General features: G+C 40.7%; 1 protein-coding gene across 1 annotated transcript in view; it reads right to left on the bottom strand.

Annotated features, from left to right (window-relative positions):
- The window catches only part of STARD4 (StAR related lipid transfer domain containing 4), a 23496-nt gene extending 13062 nt beyond the window's left edge, over window positions 1-10434 (bottom strand). The window contains exons 1-3 of the mRNA XM_018563769.1: window positions 10377-10434; window positions 5142-5250; window positions 1854-1903 (exon numbers count right to left, since the gene is read on the bottom strand). Coding sequence (XP_018419271.1) covers window positions 1854-1903; window positions 5142-5246 — 155 coding nt within the window. The 5' untranslated portion in view covers window positions 5247-5250; window positions 10377-10434. The remainder of the gene's footprint in view (window positions 1-1853; window positions 1904-5141; window positions 5251-10376) is intronic.
- Between the last annotated feature and the right edge of the window lie 11786 nt (window positions 10435-22220).

The raw sequence follows: 22220 nt of genomic DNA, 5'->3' as shown, positions 1-22220 counted from the left end.
TTTTATTTATTTAATTATATCAAACAGTCATTGTGAATTAATCTCACTGTTACTGCTTGATACATTAATACATTTTTGGTTATTATCAGGCTGCTTCAAACTTCAGAACAGCTGATAATAAGTTAGTGACACTGATCCTGCAGCAGTTCAGGATTCAGCTGTCACTAAATGTTTTCTGATTGTTGCAACAACGATCAGCAAACTGAAACATTCTTGTTTCAGGAATAGATACATTATAGGAAGAGACATATTATGTATCTATTCATGAAAAAAAAAAAAAGCCAGTATAGCTTGAGAGAGATATCTCTCTCGATCTATACGAGCTGTCAGAATGCCGGCAAAAGCCGGCATGTGTGTCCGCTCTGCTGTGACTCTCAGACACCCGATATTAAGGTATCGGGTGTCTGAAAAAGGTTAACCCTTTCATTAATGAATGCCTCTGTAGTAAGGGCAGCCATTAATGAATGTTAAAAGCTGATTCTCAGCGTTTAACAGCCCTCTAAAGAAGCAAATAACTCGTCACGTACAGTGTACGTGACAAGTCATTTGGTCCCTTTGTGGCTGGACGTACAGTGTACGTCTCCCGTCACAAAGGGGTTAAGGCTATTTTCTCTTAGGATTGAATGTTAGGGAATATAGATTTACCCTGCGAAAAGGCAACTTAAATATCCAGAAAATAAATGTCACCCATAATCAAAACATTACGGGTATTATTCACGACTGCAAAAATCTTATACATTCGCAAGCGCGATTTAAAAAAATTTTTTTTTACAAATACCCCCATACGGTTTGCATGCCCAAAAGACGCCTTAAAGTGACATTAAAGTCAAATTTTTCCCCCCTCCCCCCATGTTAATGTCAGCACTTACCTCAAATGATGTCTCTTATTCCGATCTTCTTCTTCTTTCCTGATGTTTTCATCTGTCCCTCCAGCTGTGCGGCGGGTCTCCGATCCAGCGCTGACTCTTCTCTGCTTGCAGGCACTTCTGATCCAGCGGTGTCTGCATGCGGGTGCACGCGTCCATAGACTTACCTTGCGTCTCTGCTTGTCTCCCGGACGAGAATCAGAACTGCGCATGCGCCCGCCCAAGATCCTTTGCGGCCGCACGAGCAGTTCCTGATTCTCGGCGCAGGGGCGCGCAAAGAAAAAAAGGGAAGTTTAAACCGCTGTTTTAGCGTTTTTTTTTTTTTTTTTTAACTGTTTGCCTATATCTACTGCTTGATAGCAGTAGATATAGGCAAAAAAACGGGAGAGTTTAGAACCCCTTTAAGTGACAGGTGCTGTGTGTAATTGCACACAGCAGCCTGTACTTCCCTATGGGAGGATGTGGCTACACACGGTCACATGCACATTCGTTGGGGGTATGGTTGTCCGCACTTGGACGCACATGCCCGAATGAATAAGCCCTTTTGCTGATAATAACCACTGCTCATGGAACTTTTTACTGGGCTCTTATTTGGAATTGTTCAGGTCTGTAGCAGGTTTACATTGAAAGTTAAAGCTTTCTGGAAGCCAAGATAAGGCAGGTCCCTGAACACTTATATTCCATGACTCACCTGGCTCAATTTATCTGGCCTCAGTCAATGTATCTATTTATTTTACCTGGTAATAGCTATAAAAAGAACTAAATCTATAGGAAAGTAGAATAGCCCTTTAAATAGCGATGTAACAATGTTCACAAACATTGTATACTCAAGGACAAGGTGATACAGTCTATTAGGTGACGCATTTCCTGGTATGAAAGTTGCAGGAGTGATAACATCTGTAATTACATATACAGAATGTATGTAGCAGGAAACATTTCTAAAACAAATACACATATGAACAATATTTATCCTTGGGAAATACTCACAGGCAGCCTCCAAATTCCTCAGATGGTTTTCGCCACACGGTTACATCACTCTGCAAAGCAGACAAGCCAAGGTCAGCCATACTGATTCAAGTATCATATGACATGGTGTAAAAAAAAAAAAAAAAATAACACAGCTAGATATGCTTTCACAAAAAGTACCAAACAAAGGCTATGCATATTATATAGAAATATAAAAATATACATTTGTAATAGTGAGTTACTGAGCCGATCTGTGACAGTCTCATTGTCACAGGTCGGCTAGAACTATGAGGTGAGTGGAAATCACTCATCTCATAGTTCTCCTTTAAGTGCCTCTAACACCATAAGATTTACTTACAATGTACTTAATGGTGAACTATGACCAAGTAGAATCTCTATTCTCTCTACACACACGGGCACCTCCGAAGCAATCTCTTGTGTATAATAAAGGTTCTCACACCCCATAAAACTTACCTTAGTCCACGGTCTAGGTTCTTCAATCAGACTAATCGGAGAATGGCATACAGCGGACCGGTTGTCACAACTGGAACCGGCAGGATAGAAGATGAAGGGACCATGAATTAGAGTAAATTTTAGTTGGCATTTATTTTAAAAGAAGCTTTTATTTAAATCTGAAGTTTTGTTATAATTTGTGTTGTGGATACAGTACCAGGGACATAACTTACCTCTAATGACGTGTGCCCCATGTTCTGCTGGCAGCTGCTTACTAGGGATGTTCACGTACCAGTTCAGATACCAGTGCCGATACTTGGCATTTTCACGAGAACTACCAGGGTCGCAGCAGTTGAAGCTTTGAAGCTGGGACCTAGTTCTGGCGTTCCACCACTGTCCTGAAATCATTAGTCTGTATTGTTTTAGAAAAACTGTCACATGACAATAAGCAAAAATGTATCAGTCCTTGTATCTGTGAGTACTTGCACAAGTATCAATACTTGTACTTGAAAAAATGGTATCAGTGTGTCCCTGATATATATTTATAGAAAAGAAAATCATACATTAAAACAGGGATGCACAAATCCCAGGAGCTCCGTGTGCTCCCTAAAAATGACACCTGCCGCCTAACTTTTGAATTTTTCCCTAGTCTAGTCTTGGAGCAGGAAAAGTAACTGTACTTGTACCAAGTATGGTACTTAGGGGTCTATTCATGAAGCTGCCGAAGGATCTGGCCGTAGCTTCGGCCGATCCTTCGGCTAGCTTCGGCCCCAGGACCCCTTCGGTTCAGTAGAACCGAAGGGGTTCTGTACGGGCTATTCACAATGTCAGAATAGAAAAAGAAAAAAAAGAAGAATTTTCCCATAGAAAAGCATTGGGACATTACTATTGGCTATTTCAATTTGCAATAGCCAATAGTAAACTAGCATTGTACCCGCCCTCTGCTGCAGTTCCCCATCAGGTCCATCAGCAGAGGGCGGGTACAATGCTAGTTTACTATTGGCTATTGCAAATTGAAGCAGCCAATAGTAATGTCCCAATGCTTTTCTATGGGAAAATTCTTTATTTTTTTCTATTCTGAGATAGTTCGTGTCAGAATAAAGAAAAAAAGACACAGCAGTGTTTCTCTCCTGGGCGGCCGGGAGCGGGAGGCTCCCAGAGCGCCTGGGAGAGTTTTTTTTTCTGTTTTTTTTTTACAGCAGCAGAGCCGCCGGGCAGCCTCTGAGGGACCGAGGAGAACAGCCGAGCCGAATGCCGCTCAGTGGCATTCGGCTATTCACTCACTGCTATTCGGCATATTTAAGAATAGGCCGAACAGCAGTGAGAAGCCTGCCGGAGGTTCTGCTCAGCCGATCCAGATGTTGGATCGACTGAGTCGAACTCCTGCACTTCGGGTCGGTAAAAAAATCTACAGTAAGCAGCAGCCAAGAGAACATGGGATCCACTTCATTAGAGGTACGTTATGTCCCTGGTGCTGTATCTACAACACAAATTTTAATCAAATTTCAGCTTTAATGCTTAATAGTGGGCTGTGCTGTTGGTGTAAGTGGACCAAAAAAAAATGTGTTTATACTTGTAGTTCAGCTTTAATAGGACAAATAAATAAACTCCCACACACAGGGGGAACAAAAGTAGCCACCCCCCAGAAGGAAGGACAGCATCATCATGAATTCAGCTGATTGATACACAAATAAGATACATTTTTGTCAATAGTTAAAAGAGAACTATGGGGTAAGTGTTTTTCTCCATAGTTTTCTTAAGGGTCACGGGAGGACATATACTAGCGTCCTCCCGTTACCCTAAGCTCAGTATATTGCAAGCTACAGCTCGCGGTATAGTGAGACCGGCGCAGCCGGAACGGATCCCAGCATTACTGTCGAGATCCACCCAGCTACGTGAGTGACAGCGGGTTCTGCCTATCTAGAAGCAGAGGCAGCTGTACCTGCCCCCTCCCCTTGTCCGTTCCTCCGGAGTGGGGAGGGGGGAATCCCTGCAGGGAACCGTGATTGACAGTCATTGCTCTCTGCAGGGAGATGATCGAGAAGTGAGCGAGCGACGGTATGTGTTCGCTCACTTCCCAATCTATTGAGCCGACGTGTGACAGTTTCATTGTCACACGTCGGCTCAAACTATGAGGATGAGTGATTTTCACTCACCTCTTAACTCTCCTTTAAGGTACTACTACTACTTTAATTCCTCAGTTTAGTGTCACGTTAAGGTCATTTCCAAAGATGCTCTACAAGACTGAAGAATAGTAGTATACGAACAGACCACGCTATCCAAAGAGTTCCAATACTTCAGACTTTATTCAAGTTCAAGGCAAATTCAGTATAACAGTGAAAACAGTGTATAAAGCAACAAATGCCAGCACTGCACACCCCCAACCAGTTACAACCTCTGCAGTCTGTTCGTATACTACTACATTCCAAGGTGGAGACATACCTATTAGACCAGCACCTGGGGAGTCCTGATGGTGGTTAAGGAATTGGAGCGGTGAGATTTCCTTTGGCCCTACAAGACTGAAGAATAGCCAGTCTTATGAAGGGGCCTTGTCCTTCAAAAGCTTGCTATGGCTTGCACCATACTAAGTCAATAAAGCTACTGTTATTTTGACCAAAAGTAAAATTCTTAATCCATTTCACAGCCAACATAGGAATATAAATCATCCTTAATTGATGGTACTGCAGGGACTGGAAAGTGAAGAAGTTCACTGAAAGTCTTATCATGTAATTGCATTTCTCACTGCATTTATTACTCTTGTGAGTAAAGGTCCCATTTGGTATTTTCTCTCCATGCAGATGAAAAGCTGGTTCTCAGCCTGTGTGCAGGAGATTACATTGATTTTAGGAAGCTTACTGATTTTTTAGCAACACTCCACTCATCTTCAGGAATACTGTGGTAATGAATCAGTGTATTCTGCAACTTCGTAGACATTGTTGGTACATCTATATGGTCCACCATGTTTCTAAAGAAAATGTAAAAAAAAAAAGATTATTAAAGAAATTGAAGATAAATTATTTTAAAGTATAACAACCTCTCCTACTACATCAGCCCCAGCGAGACAGATCAGCACCTCACCGGCATCCAAATAATAAAGCCTGTTTTGTACCAAATTACATTTTGGTTCTGTGAGCTGGCTGGATATTGCTAGCATACCTGCATGGCACTGAGTATGACTGAGAGATTGTCTCCTTGAAGAAGGGACCCCCAAATGTCCTAAAGAAACGGCCTTAAGACTTTAGGGAGGGACAGACTGTGGACAGTGGGAGTAAAAAGTCCCCTGATGTCAGCGTAAATAAACAATGTGCCAGACTCAGTGGTTAAAAATGGCGTATTACCTGTGATCAGTGGGGAGGGGAATAAGTGCCCCATTGTTAATGTCAGTAAAAGGAACAGTGTCCCATTACTGGTGTCATTAGGAGGAAAGAATAGTGCTCCATTGCTGGTGTCAGTGGAGAAATAGTGGCCTATCAGTGGTGTCAGTGGAAGTAACTGTAAATAAGTCTATCTTGCGGCACTCCTTACCGGATTCCATAGATAACCTGTGAACACAGGTGGGTGCTTGTAGTGACCACAGATGGCACCATGATACGATCATGATCATATACAATTTCAAAGAATGTCACCAGCACACCATGCTTAAATGTGATTAGCAAAAGTCCATTTAATGACAATATAATGCCATTCAATTACCGTGTAATTGAATGCTGGTGCTAATCACATTTAAGCATGGTGTGCTGGTGACATTCTTTGAAAGTGGAAGTAACTGTGCCTCATTGTTGGTATTAGTGGGAGAAATTGTTCCCCATTGTTGGCATCAGTGAGAGGAATTGTGCCCCATCATTTGTATCAGAGGTAGAAATAGTGCTCCATTGTTGGTGTTAGTGGGAGCTCCATTGTTGGTGCCAATCTGAGCAAAAGTGCCCCAAGGGCCACTTAAATGCATGCAAAGGGCTACATCTGGGCCACTGCCGAAAGGCCTGGCAAGCAGTCATCCTCTCCATTATACTCTATGGCAGTTGGGAACACACAGGGATAATACCACCTTCCATTCCAGCTTACAGAAGAAATGAAATACTGCCTGGGCTTGATAAATGCGCTAATTACCATATTCAGAGTACAGCTAAAAGCAGTCAAAACATTGTAAAGTGATTCATTCACTGAAATCAATGGCACTCTGCTTGCTTTGAAGACACAGATGAGCGGTAAAATGCAGATGTATGCAGCGTGGAGTAAATACTGCAGTGCCCCGTGGATAGTGATATCCAGTCTCCGCTATAAATAAGCCCCCCAATAGTGCTTAGACATACCGTTAGTTCTGCCCACATACCGCGGGAGCCTTATGTTCTTGGACACTCTAATATTAAAGTAAATATGCCGCACTGTCAAAAGCTAACCCCTTGCAATAGTGATTGAGCATGAAAATCTATTATGGCCAAGCAATTCATCCTTTGACATTGATGGATCTATAGGTGTCTGTACAAGTTATGGGAACCCCTACACATACGCCATATTCCCATCTGACCATTATTAGGAAAATCAATTCATTTCATTGTATGTCCATGAATAGCATTACTGTACATAGCTATTCATGAACGCCATTTCAGTAAACAAAAGAGCACACACTGAATTCTCATCATGGTTATGGTGAACACATATAAAAAGTCATATTGGGGTGGCTTCTTAACAATGGTATATTAAGAGTAGGCAACCTCGGCCCTCCAACTGTGGTGAAACTACAAGTCCCATGAGGCATAGCAAGATTCTGACAGCCACAGGCATGACTCCCAGAGGCACATGCATCATGGGATTTGTAGTTCCACCAGAACTGGAGGGCCAATGTTGCCTACCGATTTGGTATATTGTTTAGTGAGCACAAAATAAGAGTGCAGTTAACGGCCATGTACAAACATCTTGAAGTGCAACTGAAGCTAAAACTTTTTTCTTAGTTTTGGATAGAGTAAGAAGGTACAGGAACCTTTTTGTTGGGTTTTAATTGCTTTCCATGTTAGGAAACTTTTCCTTACTTCCTGGTCCAAAGACAAGTGAAATCTCACAAATGAGCACACAGTTATAGTTTGAATAGAGCACAATAGCGATAATCGTAACTCTGTTGGGTTATTTGCTATTTGTATCTCAATTGGATCATTCTCTCTCACTTCCTGTCCTGGTGCCAAGTGGTCACTGGACGTGAGGAGCCATTTCCCCAATAAAAAAGAGAGAATTTCTAGTCCTTTCTCCTCTACAGATGAAAAATACCTAGAATTCTACCTAATATCCTTGTCCATTATATAATGCCCGACTTATAGAAGTATTAAACTCTCAGACTTTTTAAAAAATAATGAATCTACATCAAACAAATATACATTGCCCAGAAAAAAAAATGTTTTAAATTCTTGCCAAAGCACTTACAGTCATCATTGTTTCTAAACAGCTCTAAATCTCCCAGCTCCACTTCCCTGAACTTCTTGTCCAGTACAAGATCACAAGTGACAGAGCATTCTCCAGCAACTGCCCATCTACTAGCTTGGAGAAGGTATAATGTAGAAAGAGGAAGGTAATAGCTTGTGCTGCTGTGCCTGTGTGTTTGCAGAGACACACACTGCTTACTAGCACACACAAGGGTGGCTCAATAGGACCCTGCAAGGGAAAGGATTCACCCTAAAACAGGATATCAGGGCCAGAGCTGATTCTGCAGGAAACTAAAACGCTTAAACATCAAGGAATAATATCCATACTCTTGCCAAATTATCCCCCATCAGCAAAAACAAAATCAAGACAGTCTGAGAGAAATATGAGGCATAGGGATCCACCTGTGTCTGAAGCAAACCGCCTCCATATCTATATACATAGAAGACTTTACGTCCAACATCAATGTACTAAACAGCTCACGTGTGTTTATTTTGTATAAACTTTTTTTATATTTATTTATGAATTCATTTTTAATTAAATATTTGTATTTTTTACTTTACTTTTAGGGGCTTCAGGGAAATATTAGGGGTGTAAACAGACCCCTATATTTCCCTTTTAAAATGGAAAAAGAGATTGAGGACACAGAGTCTTCAATCTCTTTTTCTGTGTCCCCTGTTATCAATGAACAGGAATCCTCTATCAGTGTTCCTGTTCATTGATAACGTGAGAACATTGTTTGTTTACTATATCCACAATCATGAATGAAAGGGGGATGATGTAGATCACTCCCATTCATTCATAATTGAGGACACAGTAACCATACTATGCCCTCAATTATGTACACACATTCAGCGATCACTGATCCTTGAGTGTTTGTACGGCTCTCCTCTCTGACCTGCTGCCACAGGAGGCTGAGTGAGCGGTGCAGGGAGGAGAGCTCAGCCTCATGTGACAGCGTGGGCTGTCTCCGCCCCCACACCGCTTTGCAGGACTGTGATATCACTTAAATAGCACTTTAACATGGATAGTAAGCCATAAGGTTAGCTGGGACTTGTGGTGCTTTAATACCTAGAGAGTACAGACTGCCCATAGTTGGGAAAGAAGGTGATTTTCTTCCAAATGGATGAATTATTGGAATTATTTTGAATTATTGGTTATTATCTGATTAATCTAAACAACTTAAAAAAACAAATGAGCTCGGTTTTATAACCGTCAGTTCATTAATACACATGTACTTATACTATCAGTCATCATCACTGTAATTACACAGAGAAAAATACAAGAAAGAAGCCATTGGATAGTATGTAAACCCTATTTGCTCCCTTTTGGAAAGCGTTCTGTTTGATACATTTAAAAACAATATCTGTTAATGCTGATTTGATTATGACAGAAATATTGTTAGCTGATGATTTCCTGTGAACTCTGCCTCTGCTGATCTCTTATTAGATACATTGTTCCCGGCTATCTCTGTGGACTACAAAACACCTTCCCTCTAAATAATGGAGATGAGGTGTTCTATAGTAACATAGTAGGTAAGGTTGAACAAAGACACGGTCTATCCAGTTCAACCTATGTATATGTATATGTGTGTGTGTCTGTATATACTTGGTTCTAGTGGTTCCCATATCCTTCTACGGTATATTTAGTAAACTAAGAAACGCATGAAGAAGTTTCTTGTATTGATCAATGCTATCAGCAGATACTACTGACTGTGGAAGGGAATTCCACACTTTTACTACTCGCACAGTAAAGAACCCCTTGCGCAGTTTAAGATTAAACTGCCTCTCTTCCCTTGGTTGTGATCTCGTATCATCAATAGAGTTCTTGCTGTATGCAGTCTTTATACACTTCCTTTGCTAGGGTGACAACGCTGCTCCTCCATAGACACAGTACAGCATTGTCATCAGGATCGCCAGGCGGAAAAGGATCATTAAAAAAAATGAACAGAGTCACCTCATCTAAGGACCAGCACGTTATACTATACTTTTGTGTTTGGGCTTGGATATACTTTATAGTTAGACCAGGCTGATTTATTAAAGTAGCTGAGATTCTTCAAGCAATGGGGTTGATTTACTAAAGGCAAATAGGCTGTTCACTTTGCGAGGGGATCTTCCCTTAGGTTAGTGAATGTGGTGAAAATTAACTTAGCAAAAAAAGGTGCATGAAAAAGAAAACAAAAAAACAGCTGCACATTAGCTGATCATGAGCTGCATAGATCTGAACATTATTCACACAGATGTGATCATTGTATGCACAGTTCTGATCATTATCGACAAAGTTCATTATCTGCACAGAGATGTACCCTGGTTCCTTATGTAACATTGTAGCAGCAGTCACGTGACTCACCATAACACTGTACAATGTACAGACGTCTGTTCCTTACCATGAGCATGAATGGGCAGTGTGACCTACTGCCATAAAGAGTGATCTGAGTGCTGCACCTCCTGTCCATGTGCCCTCTGCAGCATCAAGAACGCACTGGTCATATTAGACCCAGTACAGACATACTCCATGTACATCACAGAGTGCTCTATATTCCAGGCAGCGTGCCCCCACATGAGCCTGTAAACCAGCAAGCAGAGACTTGCCGATCCCCCTGAACAGAAGATGAGAACACACACACACAGCTCAATACAAGCACAGAATAAAGGAACACTCCATATAATTCTCTATACGTACCCGGCGCTACGTCCTCACTCGCCGGATGGCAACTACAGAGTGTTCATCAGCAGTTCTACTACCGTCCAATCACAGCGCGAAGTCATTCATGCGGTGTCATTAGAACACAACAGGAACGAATGAGAGAGAGCCCCGATCACACCCCGCCCCCTCACTGTCAGCATCTGCTGAGCCCACAGAGGATGCTGAAGTGGGCGGAGTCATGTGACTCATGCGGCATCCTCGCTGTTCCGCTGGCTGTAGAATGTTGATGGGCAGCATACATACTGAGTGATGTACCGGGGAGGAGGAATCACGATGAAGTGCGGAGATCCTTAGCTGTAGCGAAATGGTTCATGACTACAGGAGCTGTCAGCTCTCATATTCAGTCATAAGTCATTGTGAAAGAAATGGATTAGTAGTCACACCGCCCGGTGTTTCATGCGTTGTGTATTCAAATGCCAAATGTAAAAACTCAGGTGTGATCAATGCCTTATCAGGGAAGAAAAACTACCATTCCCCTTCCTCATCTACTACACTTTAAAATGATATGCAAGTCTATAGGTGTTTAAGCTATTTCAAATGCTGATTAGATCGCTTACAATGAATGTTGCTCCTTGATGTTTAAAAGTTTGAGTTTCCTGCAGAACCAACTGGTCCCCTGAGCAGTGGTCCTGATATCCTGTTTAAGGGTGACTCCTTTTCCTTGCAGTGCCCTATGGAGCCACCCTTCTGTGTGCTAGCAAGCTGTATGTGTGTCCACAAACACACAGATTCAATAGAAATCCCACCGCACTCCTTACCGGTATACTGTGCTTGATGTACGGCTGAAATCAGCCATACAAGCCAGAAGTGAATAGCCGAACAGCGTTCAGTTCACTCTACTCCGGCTGGGTTATTCACTCGGCTGGCTTTGGGAGCTTTGTGAATAACCCCCTTAGTTGTTTGCCTGGAATTTAGCTAAAGTAATTATAGGTCTTATTTAAATTTAATAGCAGCTTTCCTTCTTTATTCCCCCTTTCATATAGTTCACTCATTTGTTAACCTAGGGGTCTGGTTGCTGTTGCAAAAGTAAAGGTTGTTACATTACTACCACTGAACAGACCTGTGGATTAAAGTGACAATAAACCTTAAAAATACATTCAAGTACCTGAACTGTTAACGAAATGTAACTTATTTGTGTATCACTCATGTATAGATCCTCAAATCATTTCTAAATTCATGCCGACACTGTCCTTCCTTCTGGAGGGTGGCTACTTTTGTTCCCCATGGTCCCTGTGTGTGTTGTAAAGTACCCACCGCTCAAAGGTCACTCCCATAATGGACTACAATCTCATGTTTAGTTTACTAATTTGTGTTGAGATTGTAGTCCATCACGGGACTGAGCTTGAAGTGGTGAATACTTTACAACACACACAGAAACCATGGAGAACAAATGTAGCCACCCTAATAGGGTACTCAAATGCATTTTTAAGATTTAAATTCTCCCCTCCCCTGTCCGATCCTCCAGCGCTGACTGGCGGAACGGACGGGGGAGGGGGCGGTTACAGCTGGCTCTGCCTCTAGATAGGCAGAGCCAGCTGTCACTCAAGCAGCTGGGCGGATCCAGACATAATTGTCGGGATCCGTTTCATCTGCGGTGTCTCAGTATACCGCGAGCTATAGCTTAGTGTGATGGGAGGACGCTAGTTTGTGTCCTCCCGTTACCCTTCGAAGAACTATGGGGAAAAGCCCTGACCCCATAGTTCTCCTTTAACTCCTGAGTTTAGTGTCACTTTAAGCCAATACTTGAAATTAAGTGGGGTTGATTTACTAAAGGCACATAGGTTGTTCACTTTGTAAGGGAAGTTTGCCCTTAGTAGTGAATGAGGTGAGGCTATGCTGACTTCCATCATCCTATCATGTTCAATAAAAATGTTTGTTTTTTTAAATTATGTTCATTGCACATGATTGGGTATTGTTTGTGCATTTTCACCACATTCACTAAGCTAAGGGAACCATTCCCTGCAAAGTGTAAATTCCCTTACAAAGTAACCAGCCTATTTGCCTTTTGTAAATCCACCCCAGTGTGTTCTCCTGACATAGAGAATGCATCTATACGGTCAGATATATTCACATTTTATGAAGTGAGATAAACCAGAGTCCAAGAAAATTGCTTTGCACCATAGTACCTATTCCGTTTACTGTATTGACCAAAGTCTAAAAGTTGTTTAAGACAATAAATGACAATGATAAATGGTTTCATAAGCAGTCAGCATTTCCATGATGCTTACAGCAGCAGTAAATAGCAGGTACTGTATATGGTATAATTTTGTTTACTGACAATAGGAAATCCTTCACCTTTACCTTAGATCCTACTAACAGTACAACGTAATATTACCTGACTAGTAATAGCTCCATGTATTCTTTGTACTATGTTTCAAGGTATTTTACACTAAGAGTGATTTTGTGTTAATATGCTAAAGTAGATGATTGCCATGAATCAGACTGTTAAATCTATGCTCATGCACCTGACTTGTCTCCCTGCTATCCGTTGATTAACACACCATCAAGCTACATAAACATTGTATATGAATTAGAAATTCATACCTACATAATACAACATCCCTTGGAGGAATTATTTCTGCGTATATTATTAATTCCTATAAATTTCAGAGAAATTGTACAGCAATAAGGGCCCATTCACACTAGCAAGTGGGTATTATAGTGCACATAATGTGCATGTGCTGGTGTATGTTGTGCAAAGTTATGAAAAGAAGTCCAATGTTTTAAGCGCTCTTCGGGGGAAAGTGAAATACAGGTGTTGCGCGCTGGTGTGCGGCTCCTGGTGGATATACGGATACGGACCGGGGTGTCCGACGTATGTACTGGAAAAACAAAAAGAGAAGACCAAAGCGCCACGACCTAACGCAATGACTCAGGTGGAGTGGGGCAGAAATATGAGATGTCAAACTCATATGAAGCACTCGGTTCAATACAGGGACAATAAAGAAATCGTGGTGTGGTGATGTTGTTGGGCGAAAGGCCGTATTCTTCCTTTGGAACAGTGACGCGTTGGATCAAGGTGTAAATAACGGTGATGACAGGATGGTGAGACTTCACCGGATGCAATAAATGACAAAAAGACTTGTATAACTCAACGTTAGGTTAGCTGTGGTATGCTATCATCGACAGAGGTGTAGCATGAAGGTAGTTGTTCTGCAGGCGGCGTGGTGACCTGGTTGGTTGGGTCACTTGTGATGTGTATCCCACAGCATTGTTACAACACATTGCTGTGTTTATATACGCACTGCTGTGCGTTGTAACATATTTTTGTGCTCTGTTTTGCAAAAATATGTAGACATCCTGCATTTTTATGCAATGCACACCAACGCAACAGAACACAATTGTTTTCTCAGTCTCCTTGCAATTAAGCCTGTGTTGATCAATGCAGATCAACATAACTCAACACCCTGGTGTGAACGAGTTCTAATAGTAACGGTAATAGTAGTGGTAGTAGTACTTATATTCCACCCTACCCCTGAATTATTAGGAACACACATGTGGTCATTCATCTGTATAGAGGATAAACTGTTTCAAACAGTGAGCTTGAACCAGTAAGAGGTTGTGGACCAAAAAACTAACTAAAACAGGTGGAACAACATAACTACCTGATATGGGAGAAATAGACTAATAATCTGATATGGTCAACAAAAAGAACACTGGGACAAGCCCCTAGGAGAACAAAACCCCAAAGGGAGCAGGTCCTCAAGAAAATAACAGCAGGTCTACATGTAAAACTACATGTCAAAGCCCAAGCCTTACACTCTCAACTCTTAGGATTCAGGGAAGGAAGTTTCCAAGATCAAAGTGAGATTGCCTGGCTGGGCAACCAATCTTGCAAAAGAGACATCCGAAGCATGTGAAGGCTGAAAGGACCACAACAGAGGAAGCCTGCTTCTGATCCCCATCAGGAGGTCAGGTCAGTCTGCACAGTCATGTTACTTAGCTGAGAAGCAGTCAGAGGTAGGGAGATCCCTTTTATTTGTAGGGCTCTCTCCCTGTACACAGCCCTCCCTATCCCTTCTAATATTACTGCCAGGCAGCCTGGATGTTCATAGGAGTGCTCCTTCCCAGCACAAAACCTTCTCTTTTGCCTACTTGCATTAGTGGAAAATTAGCTAAGGAGATGACAGACTATCAGCTAACAGCTTCTCTGCTGCTGTAGGCATCTCCTCCTTGGCTTGCTGTCTGAGCACAGACAGGCTACACAGTATAGTCAGGGCTCAAAGAGTAGGCACTATACAGCATCTCTATGCTCTTACCCATTCCTGCTCTCACCACCCCCCTCTCACCATGGTGCCTTTACCCCTCCTCTCATCAACATGCCTTCACCACCACCCAGGCCCATCTCTCATCTAATGCTTTCAAAAAGCATTCCCCTTTCAACACTGCACCTGCACACCCCTCCCTCCTTCTGACTACCACAGCTATGGACCCACTTCACCACTCCCCCTGTAGCCCCTCTTTTACCAGGTCTTTGCACACTTACCCCTACTTTCACTTCATGCCTCCCAACCCTGTTGTTACCCTATGCCTGATACACTTTTGCTAGTTTAAAGTGACACTAAACACAAGAGTTAAATCTTAAAAATGCATTTAAGAACATTAACTATTAACAAAAATGAAGTTTATTTGTGTATTACTCAGCTGTAGATCCTGAAATCAACTCTGAATTCATGTTGATACTGTCCTTGCTTCTTGAGGGTGGCTACTTTTGTTCCCCATGGAGTGTGTTGTAAAGTAGCCACCGCTCCAAGCTCACTTCTGTTATGCGCTACAAAACAATTGTGGTGAACCTGCGATCCCCCCGAAGACGTCATTTGTGACGAAACGCGCAGGGGCGGGCCTATCCGATACAACGCTATACACGCTATACACAACACGGAAGTGCAGGCTTTCTTTGACCGGCCGGACTCTTGAATCTTTAAAAGTGATTTTTTATGTGTTTTATTCAATAAAAGGATTCTACATGCTGCACAATGAGGAGTTTCTTCTCTTTATTATTCTGGTAAACCATCGGTCTATGGAATAACGTTGGGAGAACCTATAAATAGAGGTGAAGACTCTGGGGTATATCAGTGAGCATTCTATTGCCTATATACTTTACTATTGCGGTGAGTGCGCACTACCAAAGGGGTGTTGGAATGGATTGAAACACAGGTGTGGGAAGAGATCACTGAGCACTCGTTGGATTGTGTTCCATACACGTTGGACTTAATAGCACCTTATTTTCACTGACTCATCACATCGGATTCGATCTAAGTCTGTGGACTTTTCACGATTTTCTTATATTTATTGGAGTAACAGTCATGGAATCATAAATTTGCACTTTATTTATTCATTTATTTATAATATACACTAAGCACGATTGTGTATTCTTTTGCACTTTATATAACAGCATAAATGTATATTGTCTACTGTATTTAGCACATGAAATGTATTTATTTATTCAATTGTCAATGATGCACGTTAGCACTTTTCTAAGTGCAATTGCCACAGATTTGCTATTTATTTGCAATCTTTACACTGACAGTACATTCACAAATTTATATGCACTATCTAAGTTACGAGGTTAGATAGATTCTCTACAATTGTTTTGTAGCGCTGCACATTTATTATTAACAAATACTTTTTGACTTCAGAGTCTATAGTACAGGAGCTGCAATAAATCACCCATTAAATTTCTAGGCTGAATCCACAATCGCAGATTTGACATTTTATCACTTCTGTGATGGACTACAATCTCACATTTAGTTTACTAATTTGTATTGAAATTATAGTCCATCACAGGAGTGAGCTTGGAGTGGTGGCTACTTTACAACACACACAGGGACCATGGGGAACAAAAGTAGCCACACTCCAGAAGGAAGGACAGTGTCAGCATGAATTCAGAGACGATTTGAGGATCTACAGCTGAGTGATACACAAATAAGCTACATTTTTGTTAATAGTTAAGGTACTTGAATGTATTTGCAAGATTTAACTGCTGACTTTAGTGTCACTTTAAAATAAAATCATCCAAGGCTTAATTGACTGTTATAATGCATATGTTATTGTCAGAACTAATATTATTCACAACTCTTCATACTATCATTACTAAGTTTCCAAGCAAAAAAAATAATGATTATAGTTTAGTTAATATGATCCCCAGCCATTTAACACATTTCTTTAGTGACTTGCCATTACTAGTTCATTATTTATAGAGGAGATCAAACTGGGTATCCATTTTCATGGTTGATCATTTTGGACTGATTTTGTACAATGTATTAGTAAATAATATGTTGAAAAGTTTTTGTAAATAAAAAATACTATTTTTATATGTTCAATTATTGTGGCATATTTAATAAAAACTGAGCTAATTTTTATAATTGTTCTGCCACGTGTTTTCACAGTGATCTGTTCCTATGTATGGAAAACCTTTGTAAATGAAAAGACTTTTTGGCATTTTCCGGTTTGATAATCCAATTGTCTGTGAAAAGAAAGAGAGTATTTCATTGTCATCAAGTTATTTCTATCTGGATTTCAATAACAGGGGCTTTAGAGGCTATTTGCCATGTATGGACACATTCGGCTGTTCATAGATCAACACTGTCAATGCAGACAATCAAGTCTGTGACTAATCGATAGCATATTTTTACGTGTATGACCAGCTTATAGCGTATTTGAACGAAAAACAGAAATGTAATATATTTCAGCCTAGCAGTCCTTAGATTTGGTGGCTGCAGCAGTTTTCTTTATTTAGGCTTTTTTTTCCATCTAGTTATCCTGATAGTAACACTTTCTATCATAGGGTGACAACGCTTAGTCACTGCACTGTACCTAATGAGGAGCAATGTGGTCAACCGTCCTGGACTGCCCTCTTGTCCTGATTTGGAACTTGGAACTTAAACTCCTCCTCCTCTCCTCAGCTCCTTTTTAGAGGTGGAAGTTCAAAGGAGATAGCTAGGAAAGTTGAGGCCTTGCCTTGTACCCCAAGCTATGTTGTTTCACCACCACATGGTTTCAACCTGTCTGATTCTATGAAATAGTGGGGACAGTCTCGCTGCTCCATGTTGGCTCCAGTTCACACTCTATTAATGGCATGGTGCTGACAGAGCCAGTCTACTGATACAGCTCTGGAATAATCTTGTCCATTATGCCCTCTGCTCCTAGAGTTTGTGCCTTCTTTGCAGTCTTCCCTACCTCTGTTGGACCAGGCCGCCTCCTCTGCTACTGTCCAAGGAGGTTTCCACTTGACTTATGCAGGATTTTGTGGCCCACATTACACAGATATTTGCTGACACTGAATGCAGAGGTGACACGCACATTACCATGCCTTATCTGCAGGTTCTGTATCTATCTACCTTAGCAGCTTCCAAGTCATCAGCCTCTGATTCTGAGCCCCTCCAGTTCCTGCCGGACGAACCTGCCTCCAAGTAGTCGCAGTCTTCTGTCATCACTCCCAAACTCAGAGATGTTTTGGCTTTTATTGACACAGGATGCACCACTTTGAAGTTAGGATCAGCCCACTTCTGCCACCAGTGCTGTTTTTAGCTGGGGGTTCTTTAAAGCTCCTAAAACTGCCAAGACCTTTCTGGAGCATCTGCTGTTTCAAGTCTTCCTCTATGGAGACTGGAAACACATGGACAAGATGTTTGTTCCCCCAATGTCTTATTAGCTTTGTATAAATTTGAAGAAGACTTTGTTAAAAAGTGGTCTGCCCCCTCTGTGGATTCAGCAGTGTCCCATTTTAACAAAGCAACCATCAACCCAGTGGATGATGCACCTTTAGGAACTGGTTGGAGGCCCTCTCTAGACCACCTTGTTGGCTTGCCTTGCTCTTTACCCTGTGCTAGCTGTGACCTTGATTTGCCAAATAATCACAAGGGATCTAATCACTATTGCGGTTGATTCCTTGGTCATAGAACACTTGAAACAAAAAGCTGTAGCTCTCGTGTAACTACAGTGTTGATGGGTTGTTGGAGGTTTATCCTCTCATTTCCCACATGAGTCTCCTGTCAGCGCATGAGAAGAAGACTTTGGATAAAGTGTTGGACTGTGAAACTAGTATCCAAAAAGTGCTTACTCTGCATGGCACTGGATGAATAACATCTCTTCAGGTCTCTTCAGAAAAGGCCTAAAGATCAGTTAGGGAAGGCTCACACTTCGCTTGAGTTGAAGAAAAATTGGCTAACTCCAAGACCAAACCCAAGCCTGACCCCCAGTCCACAGCCAAACCCTTAGATAACTCTTCTTCGACGTGGGGTGGTGACTGTGGCCTTTGCAGACACTTGGACAGCCTGGATATCAGACGCTTCAGTGTGGCAGGTGGTTTCCAGGGGCTACAAGTTAGAGCGCGGCTGATTTGCAGCTAATAGTGTAGTGTATTTGCTTGATAATTGTCCTCCAGAGTAATTAGAAGGTAAAGAAAAGTAGCGTGTAACCATTAAAGCAGTAAAACTAAGCTAATTTATTTAAATTTATGTTAACAATTTTTTTTAACCAAATCCACTCATTTACAAAGTGGTGTATATCAATTTTAAAGGATATCCGCTTAAAAGTTTAATTTTACCTGTGAGAGAACAATACATTATACTTTTAGCAGTCCAACCAACACTGGAATTTGTATATACAAGCATCAAAAGGATGCACTTTTTTCGTTTTATGGCACCTAATGCATAGACAAATGAACTGAGCCACAAGCTTCCAACAAAGAGTTTCCTTAAAGTAAAGACATCATAAGACAAATATGAAGGCTGTCATGGCTGACATCTCATTTTGTCTGGCAGTCAAGCCGCCCCTCTTGCTGCAATACTTGGAACCACTAACCCAGATTCAAGTTTGCAGATAACTACTGCTGACCTTTATCTGACTTTCCTGATCTACATATCCTTTTTGTGTCAGTGACTCAAATTATTACATTCAGTGGGTTAGACAGGAAACTAGCATTTTCAGAAGGCGCACAGAACTGACAATGACCACACTAATCTCATGTAAATTTTATCTTCATTCTGTATCATACTAACATGATTTTGGTCTGTATTGTTGGTCCATGTTCACACTGCAGTTGTTGTACAGTTCAATTGCACCCCCATGTGGGTGTTTAAAGGAACAGATATTCCTTTGTACTTTTGGCAGGAGATTCGTACTGGTGGTTTTTAGCACTGACCTCCCAACAAAGAGAACGATGTCCTACCCTATGGACCCCCTCACACTAACCCTCCCTGTAACCCTTAAACTCACCACATAGGTGTCAGCCTGATTGTACAATCACCTTTAGATCTACCAACTATATGTACTTTATACAAGTGCTTGCCTGATTGCATACAAATTGATTAAATGGTTTAGGTAGGGCATCATACTACATAGGTTTGGTACAACTAAAGTTTAGTGCACACAGATTGTATAGTCAAATTATAATGTGTATAGTGACCCTTATTCTAACCCCATTCATAGCACCTAACCCCTTGTGCACATACTCCCCTCTCCTGTACGCCAAAGTCCCTTCTGCAGCAACTTCAGTTTGGCAATTTTCTAGTTATAAAATAATTATTGAATTCTACCTTATACTAAAACAGCCACAAGGTGGCAAAATCATGCAACCTTTTATGTAATATGCTGCACTAAACTGTATTACAATGTAACTGTGATATCGTTTATATACAAATTTGATACACTTTTTTCTCTTAAATATAAGGGGGTTAATTAGACCAATTTAACCAAATAAACAACAAGGTGAACAATAATATGAAATGAACAAAGATAAGTAGAAAATTGGGCCCAAATAACAAACACGGCATGAAAATAAAGCTGTCTGCATGGGTCTTATATTTTAGATTTTTTTCCTTTTATTTTCTGACTGTAGAAATGTGTGCAGCTGCACCTGTTGTGTACGGCAGCATGGCAGTGATTTATTTATTAGGGGGAAGATGTGTGTGTGCTTTGAGCCTTTTGTGTGGTTATAAACATGTATCAATCTCTCATTCCCAACAACTATGTATGCAAGGCATAACATAGCCATTGTTTTAGCATTTATTTAATGAAAGAGCTATAACCCAAACCTTTCTGCATATCTGGAAGATAAATATCCTTCTTTACTTAGAAATTTTAATATGCATGTAAGAGATTATGCCACTGGCATACTAATCTCTTACACTGGCACTGGACAATATGTACCTTGTATATGCCTTATTGACTGACAGTGGGGGACAGTGCCCAAATGCAAGGTCAGGCTTGCACCCACTTCTTATATTTTTTTATCATCAGCCAAGGTTGCACTAAAAACTTTATATTATACTAATTTATTGTGGACTAGGGATAGGTGTAGCTGAAGTTTTTGTTTTCCCCCAAATTTTGTAAAAAAATTGAGATTTTGGCATAATATGTATATGGGTATGATAAAATTAAGATGGGGTACAATGGGCTTTAAATGGCTCTTGGGCGTTAAAGCAGTGACTTTCAATTATCTTCTTGATTGGGGTAATATGGTAGATACATCTTGTTGTTAGTTTTGGCAATGCAGAGTAGTTTAGTTTAGTTTAGTTTGGGGGACAGTGCTCTCAGCTAGATGGTACCGTAGATTCAGTGGACTTAAGGGTAATGTATGTCTCAGTGGTCTTAAAATTTAACCATCCCGCCCAAGTTGTGTAGTAGGAACTATAATCATCTTTGTGAGAATGATGTAGTTCTTCCATCAATCTCAAATCATCCACTCGAGTTAACCATTCCGCCACTGTTGGTGTCTGGGGGGAGCGCCAATGTTTAGGTATAAGGGCACAAACATCCTTTAAATAAATAAATACATAAATAAAACAGTAGATCTTTTTTTTTAAGCAAATGTCACCTGAGCAGCTCAGTAGATAAAAGTGAAAGTTTGTGCTGTGGTGAAATTTTGTCAACATTGAAATGGGTAATTCCGTGGCAAATTCAGTTTGGATAAAATCACTCCACTCATCCGTAGTGTGGACATACCCTTTAAGAAAATGATAGAATGCAAAAAAGCTTTTTCTAAATTGCCCTTGTTTCCACTTATTCTTTCTTCAATGATCTGAATAATTGATAGAGCTTCCTATACAAAGGGGAGGTCAAAGCTACGTAAAATGCTTTTAACGAGTTTAAGGCAATAATTGAATATGCTTTCTAATTTAGTGAAATGCTGTGTAGTTATATATTTTCTGCATCTATGAAAGAACTGAAGTAACCAAATATCTCACCGTCCTTCAATGAGTCATGCCACTTAAGGTTAAGCAAATGACTATAATTAGTTGTACACCTGAAAATTGTAGCTCATATCTTCAGGAAACAGTGTGATAATTAGCTCATGCTGAAACAACAAAGCAAATACCTATATCTGGCTGTTTTTATTAGAACTTTTTAGTACATATAGTACTTCTCACGTGTGAAATTGGGAAAAGTATATATTATTCTGTAAGACTCCTGCCTTGTGGTCAACATATAATTAAAAGAAAAAGTAACAAGAAAGTAAAGATAAAAATATATGCAATGAACCTTAAGGAGAAAGCAAGTAAGGAAAAGAAAATGTAACAATGCATAACAGGTCTTGTGGACATTTTTTTTTTGTTAGAAATAACTGTAACATCTGTTCATGCTAGGACCCTGATTTACTAAAGTGTAAAAAGAAGTTAGGTGAGGTAAACCAATGTTACCTTTAAATATCAAATAATAAAAAAGCTCTATTTTTTCTATTTCCTTTTGCTTTACACCTGATTAAATCGGGCCTAATATATTAACTGCTGCTGATGCTCAACCAATCATTTTCAACCTGCTTTTATAGGTCTTTATATTATATGTTATCTATATATACACACACACTATATTGCCAAA

Source organism: Nanorana parkeri, unplaced genomic scaffold (assembly GCF_000935625.1).
Source record: "Nanorana parkeri isolate BGI_ZX_2015 unplaced genomic scaffold, ASM93562v1 scaffold693, whole genome shotgun sequence".
NCBI lineage: Eukaryota > Metazoa > Chordata > Amphibia > Anura > Dicroglossidae > Nanorana > Nanorana parkeri.
Note: the sequence above shows the minus strand (reverse complement) of the source record. Positions and strands in the feature narration are given on the sequence as shown.